Below are 16,497 nucleotides of genomic sequence, written 5' to 3' on the forward strand. Positions count from 1 at the left end.
CTAATAATATCAATAAAATAAATTTTTGTCATTTTAATGTGGATGTAATAACTTTAAATGAAACAGTTCTTAACTCGCAAATCCATATTGAATATATTACATTCGCGCGGACATTTCAGTTTTTCTATTTAAAATATATACGCACACATATACATATATATATATATATATACATATATATATATATATATATATATATATATATATATATGTGTGTGTGTGTGTGTGTATTGTTAACGGAGATTAAATATCGAAATCGTATCATCGGATATCGGAAATTTTGACCGCGCGAAAATGGATGGAAAATGGATAATATTAACAGTACCTGGCGCACGCTTGCCAGACAAGTATATAAAATTTGAGTAATTCTTTATCCCGTGACAATCGGCTAATCGGAAAATCAAACACATTATCTAAATCTCAAGACAATGTAAATTTCCGTACTTATTTTTGGGGCGCAATTTGTTATCCAGAATTGTTTCACTCCGAGAGATTTTCAGTCGTCAGAGATCGGAGAGGAGAAGTTTCGAAGGGTACCGCGTGTGTTGTAGCATGAATCCGGAAAACCGGTTAGATATCCATTAAGATAGTGCCAGGCCATCTTTAACGGCGAATCAGAATGTCGACAACAACGGTCGGCAGGGGTTGGTGTCGAGAGAATGACGAAGCAAGAAACACGGCCCGTCGTTTCGCCGCGTGGTTTACGAGTTTCTCTTCGGAGTGTCCCAAACGCGATTTTGCGAACGGATAGGCTGTGAAAAACGTTCCAAAACCGAGATCGTGCGTTATTTATACCGATATTACCTGGAAAGACTAAGCGCATTCAATTCGAATGGAATATTTATAATGTTCAATTAAATTACTATAATGTTCAGTTAAAGTCCTTTTATTATGTTTGTTCAAATTTTACGTAAAATTATTTCTGATAAAAGAATTATCTATTTTTAATATTATTTAGGTCTCTGAAATTAAAAATTTATATTTAAATAAGTATATGTCCCTAGTAATTGTGATTAAAATATATTATGTTATTTAAAAAATTAAATATACGTGACATATTTTCGATAGGCGGGCTATTCAATTGCATATAAATGTAGCTGATGAGTGGAGATCGTGAACGGAGCTAATTGGTAGGTAATTTATTAAATGCCGAAAAAGTGCGATAATTGAAGCGGAGTAGCGAAAGTCGTGTGTCATAATTGCGATGCACTCTACTTTTTTACGCATCGATGAAATTCACTGAGCTATTCAATGTAATTTAATTGAGCTTGGTTCCATAGATCCAAGATGAATAGGCTAAAAATCGATATTTTTTTCTAGCAAAATTTGTATGACTGAAACTACTTTTATTTAATGCATTTTATTTCTAGAATCGATAGTTGAAAAAGATATTAATTTGTCGATTTCATGTCTCATTCTGCACGCACGTTTCCGCGTGAAACAGTATTGACTTTCTCGGCAAGTCCATAACCAGACATGGCTCATGCCGGGCAATGAATATCGGGATAGGGAAATGGCGAGAGAGCCTTGTGAATACGTCGTGTCGTCGTGCTTGCACATATATAACAGTGATTTATTAGGTAGGGAATTCCAGTTCGCGGTCTGACTCGGTTGCCCGTCGCGTCGCGTCGCGTCGCGTCCCTGTCGAATCCCGTAAACATCTTCGATTCGCTCCTCGGCATTTTCGTTTAATCTCTCCAAGAACGTTATAAATTTCAATTCATTTACCATCCGCGATTTTTCTCGAGAATCGTGCATCACCGCTGTAAAAGCGCACCTTCGAATGATACAAGTATCTCTACCGCGAGTTGAAACGAATTGCGTCTAAAAGAAGCAATGGTAATTTCTTCGAGTATATTTTTAACAGCTTTCGAGTTAAATTAACGTTGACGGTTGTTTGGAAATTTTGTGAAAACTGAAAGCATGAAACTTTGTTACTTTGTGTTACTTTATACAGTTTTATAATGTAATGTTTTCTCTCTCTTTTTCAGATAATATAAGTAATAAGTTTTTACTATTTTTTGTTTTTAACTGTAGTATAATCAGATAAAGCCAGATAATAAACTTTAAAAAATAAAAAAAATGTACATGAAAAAGAGCATATTTACGACAAATAACAAGAAAACATTCAATTCTCGTCAAAAAATTTGTCGATAGAGAAGAGTCAGCTCGCATGTAGAATAAGGAAAATAGATTACGTTATTTAATCTGAATGTCAGGAAAAGCGAATGCGGTAGATATCGACAGGGAATCAATTCTGAATGTACAATTCAATCAAGATCAATCGTTTCCGGCTCGCAATATTATAGGTAAGAGGTTTTATCGAACGCATTTTTCCTTCTGACAGTTCACCTAACTCGCAAAGATATGATCGCTTCGTTATCTTCGCGTACGAGTTGCAATTATTTTCTGTTCCGTGCTAATCTTAATTTCATTTACGACAGAACGCCCGAAACGCCAAGTTGCGCTTCGCCGCGCAGCGGAAATAAATTGGTGCCGTGCAATTACATTATATCCGCTAATTTGTTTTGGTCTTTTGCAATGTGACAGAAGACTGGCACTCTCAGCTCGGCATTGCGAAATACATTGAGGAAGAAAGACGGCAGTAACAGCCATTTTCATTTTCAACGTTTTACGAGATGCAACGAACTTAACTTTGAACGTTTAAATGCGTCTATTGAAATGTCAGAACGACTTATTTATGGTATATTAATAATAAAGTGCCAATCACACACTTTAAAAAAATTTCATAAAAACAATTATAGTGTATCTGCTTTTTTACCATTCGCATTATTTTCAGAATAAATAATCGATATTTTTGTTTTTTTATTATAAAAATATTAAATGTATAAAAATATTCAAGCTAAAAAAATAATCATGCTTTAAATGTAGAAAAAAGACATAAGAATTTCGCGCAATATCTCGCAATTTGTCAATTAATAATGTAATGTTTGAACAATACATAGCACAAGTAGAAAAGGGACGAATTGCGGAGTCGAGACATTCAAAGTCATGTGGCCTTCGGATAAAAATATCGGTCCGCTGGTAGTGAATTATACGACGGTAAGGTATTATTCCGTGGTAAGGGATGGCATGGCAGCAATCTGATTTCGTTATCTATGCGCCGTATATCCGTATAGGTTCTACCGTGAAAATAACAGTCCGCAGAAATAACGTATTCGGAGACTCTGCGCTCGCAGGTATGCCGCGTGGTTTTCTATCGTTTCGATATTCTCCCCGCTTTCGTTGCTGTCACAAGAAAAGAAGACGAGGGATGCAACGGAAAACACGGAAAAAAATGCGGCGACTCATACATATGCAAGAAGTTTCCGGATTTAAAATGCAGTCTGAAGAGCGCCTACGATCGAGTGAACGACAAGAAACGAATAATTATTATAATCATAGTGAGTACGTTCGATTTTTCAACAATTCGAATGCCAAAATAAATGAATTATGCAACGATACAATGTTGCTTTCGCAAAACATATATATACATATAAATTTATATTAATTTATTTTTTTATTAAATTTATGTATATTAATTATTAGATTATATATATTAATGGCGTTTCTATCATAGAACTCTCTCTCTCTCTCTTTCTCTCTCTCTCTCTCGTCAGATTGGGTTTCTTTTTTAAACCATAAGTATCCTGGCTATTTTTCAAATATAATAATATTAAAATCATTAATTGGCATACATGATATTTGCTTTCTTTTTTGTAAAAAATAAAAAAATTCTAAAAATTACGTATCGGAAAAATTATTAATAAAGATACTTCAAAAACAATCAATTATAATTGTCGCTAAAAAAAATCTTTTTATTAAAGATCAAATTTTTTTATATCAATATATTTAATATTATTTCGTTCTATAAACGACATTGTTCTCATAAAAAAATAGACTAGAAACACGAAACTAACGGACAACGGTAAAAATGAAAGAGGAAGGGTCGTGGTGGTATATGCTATACGCAAGAATACAAGCCCGGCTATTAATACTCGCAAATTATAAATAATGTCGCTATTGCGACCACAAATCAACGTTTGCGGTAATACCGTTGGGATTTTCGACTCGTTGGAGGATTAAGCGCTTTGCAGAGAGACGCCGACCTGCTGCTGGAGAGAAGACGATAAAGGATGGCGAGGGCAAAGGGAAAAGGAGGGAACTCTGCGATCGAAAGGCGAAGCCCACGGGGTAGATCTTGTGCATTAAGCTCCATTAAAAGAAAGGTAATGTTTCGTGGATATGTTTCATCGAATCGATGCAAGCCGCACAAGCGATGCGATATCGCCTTACTAACCGCTCTTGCCATAATAGCACGATACGCGCGCGCGCTGCACAGAAGCAAAAAATATTTATTTCCGATAAAGTTCCAGCCATTAGACGCCATCCGAGAACGTTCCATGCCCGTGTTTCGGAAAGTCTTCCCACCACAATTTCGTTCGTAAGATCGAATTTTACGGTTTCGCGATCGGGTAATAATAACCCGCTGTGATGGCACAGAGTATTTATGTGTGTGGCTGTGTGTGTATGTGTGTGTGTGTATACCTTTGAAATATATTTCCAGTCATAATCACGCGCCATTATTTCGCGATACAGGGTAGTGCGTATCGATTTTAGATACTTTAAAAAGACGATTTTTTATAAATGATGCTTCTAACTTATTTATAGCCGAGATTAATTAAACAAGTTGTGCAAATTCAATCGCAAGTATATTTTAACTAAACGATTTTTATGTCAAATAAATTTATTCTCTCTATGGTAAAATTGAAGAATAAATTTTTATGTTCTTCCTAAAAATATATATATGTATGTATATGTGTTTTGTTTAATATAAAAAAAAGTTAATACATTTACATTAATATATTTTGTTAGAATTCGTTCAACCTATATATATTATGTCAAAAAATATGTACTACTAAATTTAAGTGTCACGAGTATCAAGATGTCACATAACTCATAAATTTCTTATAAAATAAATACAAGAATAGATCGAACAAATAAGACTGCGACTTATTGCCTGAAGAAAATTAGAGATCAATATCGCGGAGATTTTCCGACAGATAGATCGTTTAGCCGAGAAATAACATGACTGATTCCTGCAATTACTGCCTGGACGATCTTTGAGGGGTCTTTCAAGGAGGGTACCCACAAATCTGGAAGACTCGACCTGGACGCGCAGAGAGGAAGAAATAAAACGAAGTTGGGATGCTCAGCGATGCCGCGACCTGATAACGTCTCTCTGCCGCGGGTCTTGTCTCGTTGTCTTCGGCCCGAGACGCCGTCGTCGCCATACGCTAGAGTAATCACGGTGAGAGAGGCAGGCCGTCAAACAGATTGAAATCAAGGGAGAAAAAAAGAGAGAGAGAGAGCGAGAGATGAAAGAAGAGAGACGAGGAACGGAGGAGCTTTTATTTTCTTTCGCAGAGTCCGCGCAGAAAGCACCGTAGCCAGATCTGAAATGAAAATCTGTGGCAGGCCCGCGGGATAATTCGGTGGAACGGAGAGAATGCGCAAGCAAGAACGTCGACAAACTGATTAAAAAGTCGACCTGCAAATCCGGAGAGAGTATGAATATAATCTCTGACAAATATTTAAGTTTTGCCGGCGCGCTACGCTTCCATAGAAGTCGCGATTGTTGACTGCGCGCGTTACCCGATAACGTAGTGACCCTGCCCGAAGCGTGGCTATCTCGCCGGAAATAATACCACTTCGCGGATTAACCGGTTCAAAAGCACCGACTCGTATTGAATCGAGGAGAGCGGAAGCCTTCTTTGTCGAAGCAAAACGTATCTGCAAAATAGATTTGAATTTTGAAATCATTTGAATATTCAAATATTCCGATAGCATCACACGGTTCTAGTTTAAATAATCTATCTCACAAATATTCCAACACTTTTTTAACACAAAAGTACCTAATAATCATTAAAAAATTATTCTTTATGGTATGCAATTATATTAAGTTATTACAGATTTACAGATTAATGACGAAATATTGAAAATATTGAAATCACATATTGAAATTGAAACTGAATTTGTAAGCAACGCCAATCAACGTTTTTCGTATTGTAGAAATTACGTAAAATTTGTTTGCCTAAATGAAGGACTTAGATATGTCAATATTTTATAAATTCTTACGCATGAATGTGCAAACTTGATTGTACAATAGCTTTGAAATCTGAAATGCAGTTAATCGTAAAAATATATAGAGGCCTGGAATTCATATCGGTATTTATTGCTTCGGCTTTTTGCTGTGACAACAAAAGATCGTGTATCACCTTCCACGGGCGAGACCGAAAAATATTTTTACCGTTATCAGATAAAACTCAAGCGGCAAAAAAATACGAAAGAAAGGAGGGCTTTAGCCAGCACGAATCTGCCGGGTAAGCGCTTTTTCCTCGACACCCCGGCAAAGCGAAGAACTGCGGTGGAGTTCTCAGTTATGTAGAAACATTTTATATAATCCTGTGCGCGCCGCATCAGTGAAGAGAATCTCTAAAAATCCCGTCGCGCTTCTTAAGAATTGTATTCTTATACTGGTCGATCGAGAACGTCAGCGATTTTGTTCATCTCTATCTTGGACCGACTTTAACAAAAAAAAAAAAAAAAAAAAAAAGTCATTTTACAAATCGGTGGTTTTTTTGGAGGAAAAAAAATCTGACTCAGAAATGCTATAAATAAAGTATTACAGTACAAACCTTGAATGCTTATTTGTCGACAATTTTTACTATTGTGTTGTATTATATATAATATTGCTCGATATCATCCTATTAATTAAAAATGTAATATTGAATAATATAATTTTATACTATTTACAGAAGAAGGTGTTGAATTCTATATTATCGTAACTATTAAATATTGAAAATATTAAATATATATATATATATATATATATATATATATATATATATATATATATATATATATATATATTAAGTTCTTTATAAAATTTATTTAGAAACATAAAAATTGCAAAGTTTACTTATAGATATTTACTTAAAAATTATGTATGTCTCTGTATACAAATACTTCATACTCGTAAACTTATATAATCTCCAAATTCCTAGAAAGGACTACAAAGGATAATTTCCACCTATCAGCGTTCTAATCGCGAATATTACGATCCTTTGACTCCTATACTAATACGGACTAGCATTATTTAATTATCGTCGTTATTCCGTTGCATCAATTAATCAATCTTAGCTTTCAAAAGCTGATCCGTCTTAGCGGATTGCGATTCCCTAACTATGTTTCACAAAGGAACGTATACATCGTAAACATCTTGAGTCGCTGAGCTCTCAAGCTGTGCGTTTGAAACGCTGATCGAAATCGAACGCCGAGAGAGAGAGAGAGAGAGAGAAGGAAATACGCAGCTATATTATTTATACTATTTACTAGCCTGTTAATCCATTAATTCTAATAAAATAAAAACAGATTTTAGATATCTTCCTATAAATATTCTTGAGAATATTGACGAAATTAAAGATTTCTAAATGTGTACATATTCATATTATTTAAACTCGTGTTTGTGATAGTAATGGCATTTAAAATCAGTAATATGATAAATAGTGCGATTTATTATAATTATCAGAGCCGTTTGAAAAAATAATACAATACGGTAGAAGGAAAAGGGAGGGAGAGATTAACGTTTTCGGCATCCACCAGCAATTAATTGTCGGTCGTAACGAGGGATCACGTGCGCGCGCGGGCAGCGATTAGGCGCGCGGCTAATCCGCACGCGCTGGACCTGCCGGAGCGTCGGCGACGCGGACAGACGGCCGTGCGATATTGCGCTAAACCGAGCAATTACCGGCCGTAATCCCAGTAATAGAATTCCAATATGCGTGCCAATTGGACCGAGTTCTCCCAAGTGCGTGAACCTACGAGGTTCACGGAACCTGTGCGCCCTGACGAAAATCGTGACACGGCTCAGCCATTAGCCAGTGCCTGCAGTTACGGATAACTATCCAGGGGAACTCTCTCTCTCTCTCTCTCTCCCTCCGGGCGGGCACGCGTGTGTACACACGCGTGCAGCACGCCTGCCCCTATATGCGTATCTCGCATATGTGCATGGCAAACCGCAATAAGGGTACCTCTGGAGAGGACACGCTCGAGGGATCTACCTATCTGTCTACCTTTCGATTTGCACATTCGACACGCAATATGATCACGGTCACTGTTAGTACATACAACTACGAAATACTTCGTTGATCCGGCGTTCGGCGTGATTATTGCGCGCGAATCGAGTGTGCGAGTCACACGAGAATAACGTAGAGATAGAACAAAGAATAGAGATATCTACATCCGGACCGGGACTAGTACAGAGTATTATTGAAATCGGTATAATTTCAGCGAGTTCAATTTTCAATATAAATACGAATTTAATGCTGTAGATATACATACGCATGTGTATAAAAGGGTAACCATGCGTCAATCGTTGCGTTTCATTACGTGTACCTATAGCGTTAAATTTGCAAACATTATACCGACTGCAATACATGAAGTAGAGTATCTCTGTGTAAACATACGATTTTTTTAATATGGATATAATAATAAAAAAAAAAGGAATGTACAGATTTTGTAGAATTCGCACTATATAAAATAAGATCTGAAACTAAATTAATAAAAGTGCAAAACATTTTTGTAATAGAGTTCTTTTAAATAAAATAAAAATAATTAACTTTAATTTTAAACCAAACTATTAGATATAATTGTTTAAAAATGATCCATTTTGAAGCCGAAATATCACTTAAATCTGCATTGTATCAATGATAAAAAATACGCATGGTTCGAGGTACTCTGTATATTCATCATGTTCTAGCATTGCATAAAGCTACTTACATAGTTCTGAAGTTTGAAAAGCACAGCAAACAGGAATATGGAGAGGAGATGGAAGCAACTCGACGTGGAAAACTATTGCGTGCTTCTCGCAGGGAAAAAAGTAAAGGTAGATGTTGCTGCGTCATCAGCAGCCGCATCGAACTTCTGTATTGTGCCGCGAGTGTGGACTTTCCACTTTTGCGCATATTTATTCGTGATCCGTTGCAGGGGAATGAGTGGTGAATGTGGAAGTTCACTCTGAATACACAGAAAAAAGAAACAGAACCGATATTACTGTACCGTTCGACAATGTACAAGCATATAAAGTATATCAATTCTCCATTCATCTAGTAAAATTCAAATTCTTACGGCATTTTATCGCAAGCTAAAAACGCAATTTATATCAAACACATACGTACAACGGTATCGAGTTATTGTCAAATGATATCAAGTTTTTAAAGTTACTAGATAAGTGGTGAACAATAAACAGGAGAAAGCTTTATTTTCTCGCCGCAAAAAGAAAAGGCATATTCATGGTCGTTACATTATCTTTTTTTATTTCGTCAATATCTTATTTGTTGCTATTTTTTAGAGACGACCTGTACGTTTCTAAGACAAACAAATTACTGGTAAAGTATTTTACACGAGCAACTGAAATTTGGTAAAAATACTACTTAGTACCTTTATCTTATCAGCACAGAAACGCGTCGATTCTCCCAGCTGAATGGGTACAAAACAAAAGACCAAGAGTTCGCGATCAATGTACGTATGTACGGGTAAGGGTCGAGAGGATATACGAGGAGAAACCGAGCAAGAGGATAGCTCGCCGTTAATTGGACCAGGTCCGATGATGTCGCCGTGCGAATTGTCGGTCACGAAATTACCCCGATATCTTCTCGCGTCGTCGTTTAGAACTCGTGCGGTACAATAGGACGCTGCTACACGGATTTTCTTTTCCTTGTGCCTCGCCGACGCCCTGAAGGGAACCCAATTACTCTGGCGAGACTCGGTAAGACCAACTGACGAGTTTTCGTCGAGAGGAAAACCGTAGCGAGAGACGAAATAAGACACGAAGAATAATAAAACCGAGCACACAATATGTGTGTGCGTGTCTAGACATCTTTTTCTCTTTCTCTATTCGCAACGGCAAGGCTAGCGAGTGTTGCACGTCCGATGTAAATTATCGATTTTATTGGAGCGCGAGATAAATTTAACGCCGATTCATTGCGCGATTACATTTAATTGCCTCCAATTAAATCGCCGTTCCAATTAAAATCGACACGAGCAGGGAAGGTTCATTACGATTTATTGGATCAATGGCAGCAGCCCTTTCTCTGCCCTTTCTTTTGTTCGCTTTCGTGCAGTAAATTTGCAAAGAATTGAAAATCAAAGAAGTCTATATGCTTTTTTAATGTATTTTTAAGATATTCTTTCATAAAAGCCACATTATTGTATGTCTCAATTTTACTTTATGTGTTCGTATAGAAAAATTAGCAACTTTTTTAAATACATATTACGAGTCAATAACGATTTAATATTAATTTTATATAACTAACTTATTTCAATTAGGATAATTCTAATGTTGTGATGTATTACATTTATATAAAAAACAATATTTATTTAAAATAATTTCAATATTTTAAAAACGTATAATTTTGTATTCCATAGACTAACACTATATTATTTTGCTATAAAAAGTTACTACTGTCCCAACAATAGGGAGGGAGCTAATTCATTTTTATTTCGTTTGAAAATTTGCAAGTGTATAACGTAAATATGTCTTTGAAGTATCAAAAAGAGGTTTTTAGGAAGTAAAGTTCATATATTACCACGAAATGCGCACATGGACAGGGAAGCACATTCACTGACTAGTTGGCGGCGAGCCGCCGTTATCGTACTGACTCTTGTTTCTAAGTAAATAGCCAGCGAGGAAGCTTATAGGATCAGCGGGTCTCTCTTTGGCTAAACAGGACAATGCTTGTAACAATATCGGTACTACTGTTTGATCCAAATACTGTCTGGTTGGAAGAGATTGCACTTCAACACGAGATTTCTTTGCTGGTACACCAGACATATCGCCATCTTTATCCATTCCTATTACTTTCTGTAAATAAAAAGAATATAAAATTTATAAATCAATGAGTAATATACTCGCAGAAACACTAATTTATAAACTATTGTATAAACAACTCTAACAAAGCAGCTTTGATTCCTTCAATCATTTCAACTGATCAATTTGATTTAATGATTTTTCAATCACAATATTAACTTTAAACTATTGTTTCCTAGTTGACTCTGACGTTAATATTATAATTAGATTAAATACACTTACTTAGGCAAGTTTATTTTTTACATAAATGAAAAATATTAATTCAATCCACAGATGGATATATATGTAAACAGATATTCTGTATTTATAAGACCATAACTTAATATGAGGTTACTGACAGTCCACAGATAATAATGATACCGCACAAGCAGAGCTCTAACCTAACCTTACTTTCGCGCGCGCGTTTTCTTTGTTATTGAATAGATTTTTTTTTATATTCCTCGAATGAGAGAAATATTGCCGCTCGTCGACAAGCTGAAATTATGAATTTGCTTACATGAGTCGTCTCGGATACGGCATTGGCGATGGGTTGAACCGGCGTCGATGCTTCCGTTCGTTCTTCGGTTCCGTTCTCTGTCGTTACATGAAAGAAAGAGCAAACGAGGATTACATTAATGCGAGATTCCGTGTTGAATCCGGTCGTTAGACAGAACCCGAGATTACACGTAAATGGGAAATAAACAGGTACGTACCACCGCCGGACGCCATCGTATAAACAACCGTCAATGCCAACCGACATTGAACATTGAACTATACACACCGTGATAATCCTCCGCTAACATCACGCCGGTAAAGTGCGCCATCGATAAGGTGGATTGGAGATCCGCAACTGTAGATAAATTTTTTCCTTCTAAAGGCCTACCGACTATGTATATAGTTCAATGAACCTTTCAATGAAACTAAATCTTATTTGATCCTATTTGCGATTCTTTTTCATCTATATCTTTAATCTATTACATAATTTATTAAACCTTATAATTATATATATATATATATATATATATATATATATATATATATATATATATATGTTTAATGTTTTGTGCGATTAAATAATATAATAACGTATAATGAAATATTATATTATTAATAATTATTAATTACATTTTATATTAATATAATATATTATTAATATAAAATAAATATAAATTAGTAATATATAAAATGAATATGATATTATTTAATATAAAAATGTTTATAAATATATTATAATATTTATAAATATATTATAACTGTATGTATAAATATTATATCATTTACATATGTGTAATATATTAAATGTATTTTAATATATTATAAATCAAAATTTACTTATATTTCAATTGATATAAATTAAAAGAATCGCAATTATTAATGTTTCTATGATTGAGATATAAATGTATCAAAGTAATGTACAAGAAATGAATTGAATTAATATATGCGTTAAATAAAATCGATATATGTACATAAGTAAAATACTCTCGTTTACTCTCAAATAAAATTTGAAAATCAGAAAGAAACTTGACAAAGCTGTAGAGAGATAAATGTCGACGTTTTACGATTTATTTATTTATTTAACGCAAAGTTAGACGCTACAACTTTGGTACAAAAACATAAAATAGTGGCGTTGAGAGGAAACGATACACTGCGAGCGGGTCCTCGAGTCTCTCCGCAAACGCGGAGCATGATGTTTGCGCGCGTTTTCTTCTTTGCCTTTTTTCCATTATTAGACAATACATACGCGATCCCGCTTATGTTTCACGGATGTTGCAGGGATCAAAGAAAAAGGTACGCAAAGGAAACGCTTCGAGTCTTACAGGCGACGATGAGAAGGGTACGAGCTCGAAGAACCGCGTTCGCCGTCGTACGAAAAGAACAGCCAAATGCTTTCAACGCATATATCAATCAAGCATACACAAGCGAGCGACACGCTTTTTGGCGTCTCTCAAAAAGTAACATCGAATCCTGCAAAGAATTACCACGCAATATACGTCGATCACGCGACGAGCGAACGATGGGCTCGAGGGTGCTTAGCAAGAAGAGCATACATAAGTGGTAAATTAAATTATTAAATTTTACAATACACTAGAATGTGTACAGAAATATAAAGCAACAATATGCGAGCGAGAAGTGAATGAAATAATATGTGGACGTAAATTTTCAGTCTTCAAGTTGTATTACTCGTTATCAATGTTTTCAGCTGAAAGGAACCAATCAACGTTTAGCCGAAATTCAATTGAACTAATCATTGCTAGATGTTTCGTGTACAGCACTTCTTGCCAAGCACCCTGGACCGCTTAACATAACGTTATCACCTGTGTGACGTCGCGGACGTCCACTTCGCTTATAAGACAAAACGATGAGCCGCGACCGAAATAGCGCGCGGACGTGATCACATCACTATATATACGAATGCATTAATATCATTATCATTATCGGCTTGTGCCGATGTATTAGCTCTGGTTAAATTCGGAAGCGATTCGAAGCGACAAAGTTTTCGCGGGGGCGAGTTAAGTGAGTAGAACGTGATACTATATAAGTCGTAAAGGGTGACTTGGGACGATACTACGTTAATTACGGTAAGAGCGCGATCGTAACATATACACGAGACACGAGGCTTTTGCGTAGCCTTTTAAAATCACATCGATGAGTAAAAGTGCGTCGACGTGTCGAACCACTGCCAGTTTAAAGGAGGGCAGAGGGTAGGAATTCCTCTGCGAAAGCAGAGGCGACTCACGAGGACGAAGCACCCCTTTGAAATTCTATATGATTGCGAAAATTATCTGCGCATGTTTTTACTTTTATCGCATTTATGTAAATAAGAAATGAGTAATGGCAAGTAAATTACATGATAACAATAATAGAACGTATTAATTATGACTTACAAATTGAATTAACATTCAAATAAAAAATACCAGAATATTAAAATATCTTTTGCATCTCTTCAATTAATAACTAAATAAATCTAATAAATTGAATGAGAGAAGTGAATTAATGTTAAAATATAATAATAGCGAAATATACAAATGCAAGATAGTTTACTCAAAACATAATGCGAATTATAACGTGACAGACATATCTCGAGGGTGCTTCTTCTTCGTCCAGTCGCCCAACTGGGAACCGGCTCGTGCATCGTCTCGGCAAACAAATGCGACACCTAGAAATAGCTACTTACAACGTATGTATAATATAATAGTTAGCGTATATATAATATATATTTATATTTGTATGTATATATCTAGAAGTAGTATCGTGATAAAAACGAACTATGAGACGCGGCGTCGTGATCGCGCCGTCGCGGGATGTCGGGATGTCGGGATGTCGGGATGCACAATCTGAAGATGCCCGGAGAGCATCCGTTCCGTTCGTTCGTCGAAGATCCAACAAAGCTCAACCATTCGATCGGTGGATCCCTTCGATTCGCTTAAGTTTAAGGAAACGATCCGTCCCGACTTCTCGCTTCGTCGCAAAGATACAACGACGCCTTCTCGCGACCATCCGTCCGACTTACAAGCTATCTACGTTAAATCAGCTTTTATATTACTCGAATCGCTTATATCTGTTAACGATCATCGTCGCGATATCAGAATGAATCTTATCGGTACGTCGTAATCGATCGAAGAAGATTAGCACGGGGGGGATTAATTAGATGTTTTACAGCGGACTAAATATTTATATCATATTATAATAGGACGACAGCAAGTGTGGTGTGGCGTGTATTGCGTGCACGCACCAGCGCGTGTATGTGAGGATAATGTTGTTAATGTATAATATAATGTTTAATTTATATGTGGCTGGCCTAGCTGTGTGTATCGAAGCGTTCCCTCGATGGCTTGCCGCGTTGTTCTTCCTACGGACAGTCGATCGGCGGATATTTTATATACGGAATCTTACCCTTCGAGCGAGCGATAGGAATGTCTCGAATCTATCGTCTAAATGAATCGCTAAAAATGACGACAATGCGATAATGACGAAAGACGAGAAGCGACGACGTACCCTATAAACTTTGCTCTCCGCGACGTCGAGACTCAAGATTGCCGATCGTCAAAGGGGACAGAAAGGGGGAGGGGACACAACCTTCGTTACGAAATTATAAATCGTACAGTATATGTATATAGTATATGTACGTATGACGTATTGTGTATGTCTATATATCTCGTACGCCCGCAGGGAGCGGCAGTGTGGCACAACCATGACTCAAAAAGCGACCAACTAATCTCATACGTGTGTGTGTATATGTGTATATATATATATATATATCGTATATACGTTTTTCTCCCCATTATACGCAACTCTTGCGACGATTGTAATCTAGAATTATACTCCGGATATATACGAGAAGACCCCCGTTATAAATTCACCGTCGCCGAGAGCACCATCATCCGGGCCGCGTCTCTGCCGCGGTTGGGCGTCCGCGAACACGCGATTTCCGGTTGTGTGCTCGCTTTCCTACAGGATCGCCTCACAGCGGCAGCTGCGAGCCTCAAACCCCGCATACACGTTCGACGACAATGCGGAGAAAAATCCAAATCGTCTCTTTCATAAATCAAAATATTTCATAAATACGAGAGATAATTATTTTTAATAAATTAATAAGTTTATATCACATAAAATAGCTTTAAATTATCTCTTGTTAAATGCGGATGCGTATCATCGAGAAAGATTCGAGGAAGATTATCTAAACGCAAATTTTCCCTTTTATTTTGTCGAGCAATATTAAAAAATTTCAATCGACATAATTGAACGTGTATGAAGAGTTTCAGGACTTGCAAGACTTGCGAACGAAGCATGACTGACCTTACGAATCACTGTGCCTCCTTCGCGAAAGGGCAGTAGATATAGACAGTCTTGAGTCTGGCCTTCCTAGATGTGCGTAATCGATTAAGCTGATTCGAAAAATTGTATCAAAAACAAGGCAGTTTCAAAATTGGCCTTCCTCAGGATTAATTGTAAACGAATTCGAGGAAGTACGAGGGAAAAATGGAAGGCCAAAAAGTGTTTAAAAAGTGAGATAAAAAGGAGAATGGCGATAATTTTTGGTCGCAAGGGCGAAGGAGGCAATTTCATTTCGCAAGGCGGACCGCAAATTTTTGTCGATTAGGTCACGATTTCGAGATGATATCAACATGCGTACACCTTATACGGTAATCGAATCTATCTACTCGCGATGACGTCTAATTTCTATCGTAAATCGTTGCAAATTGGACCGACGACAGCACCGGGGGAAGAATTAACGTGCGCTTCATTTCCGCGTCTCTCGGCTGCTTTTCTCGTGGCCGCCGGCTATCGAGAGAGACGGAAGATCACGGAAGATGATGATTTACAGGTTACACTGCCACAGTATCGTAGGGTGTGAGGAGTCCCCCGTGACCGCCGTGGGGGCTGCCGGTTTGCCGGCCGGGAGCTTCGTTTCTGCAACAGGAATTTGCACTTTTAACATCCAATCACGCCGAATTTGCTCTACGCAACTTCAACAACATTCTCGCGTGCAGATATCTTCTTCCTAATTTTAATACGCTTATTTTTAACATTAGAAAATCAGAAGCATTTACTTTGATTACTAACAACTCTTACTTTGCGAATGGAGA

General features: G+C 36.8%; 3 protein-coding genes across 53 annotated transcripts in view; all 3 read right to left on the bottom strand.

Annotated features, from left to right (window-relative positions):
• The window catches only part of Tmtc2 (Transmembrane O-mannosyltransferase targeting cadherins 2), a 291,042-nt gene extending 282,060 nt beyond the window's left edge, over nucleotides 1–8,982 (bottom strand). For both annotated transcript variants that reach the window (XM_072909087.1, XM_072909088.1), the window contains exon 1: nucleotides 8,842–8,982. The gene's annotated coding sequence lies outside the window, so the exon portion shown is untranslated. The remainder of the gene's footprint in view (nucleotides 1–8,841) is intronic.
• LOC140675065 (protein dpy-30 homolog) lies at nucleotides 8,855–11,813 on the bottom strand. Its single transcript, XM_072909095.1, has 4 exons — nucleotides 11,623–11,813; nucleotides 11,427–11,503; nucleotides 10,650–10,924; nucleotides 8,855–9,078 (listed from the first exon to the last, which is right to left on the bottom strand). The coding sequence occupies exons 1-3, from the start codon at nucleotides 11,636–11,638 to the stop codon at nucleotides 10,682–10,684; spliced, it is 336 nt and encodes a 111-aa protein (XP_072765196.1). The 5' UTR covers nucleotides 11,639–11,813; the 3' UTR covers nucleotides 8,855–9,078; nucleotides 10,650–10,681.
• A 613-nt stretch (nucleotides 11,814–12,426) lies between these two features.
• Dscam1 (Down syndrome cell adhesion molecule 1) overlaps nucleotides 12,427–16,497 on the bottom strand; it is a 69,392-nt gene continuing 65,321 nt past the window's right edge. For 32 of the 50 annotated variants that reach the window (XM_072909795.1, XM_072909760.1, XM_072909775.1 and 29 more), the window contains one exon: nucleotides 12,427–16,321. In XM_072909795.1, the coding sequence (XP_072765896.1) occupies nucleotides 16,237–16,321 (85 nt within the window). In that variant the 3' untranslated portion in view covers nucleotides 12,427–16,236. The remainder of the gene's footprint in view (nucleotides 16,322–16,497) is intronic. The other 18 variants (XM_072909797.1, XM_072909794.1, XM_072909791.1 and 15 more) reach the window with 1 other exon arrangement.

Source organism: Anoplolepis gracilipes, chromosome 17 (assembly GCF_047496725.1).
Source record: "Anoplolepis gracilipes chromosome 17, ASM4749672v1, whole genome shotgun sequence".
Lineage (NCBI taxonomy): Eukaryota > Metazoa > Arthropoda > Insecta > Hymenoptera > Formicidae > Anoplolepis > Anoplolepis gracilipes.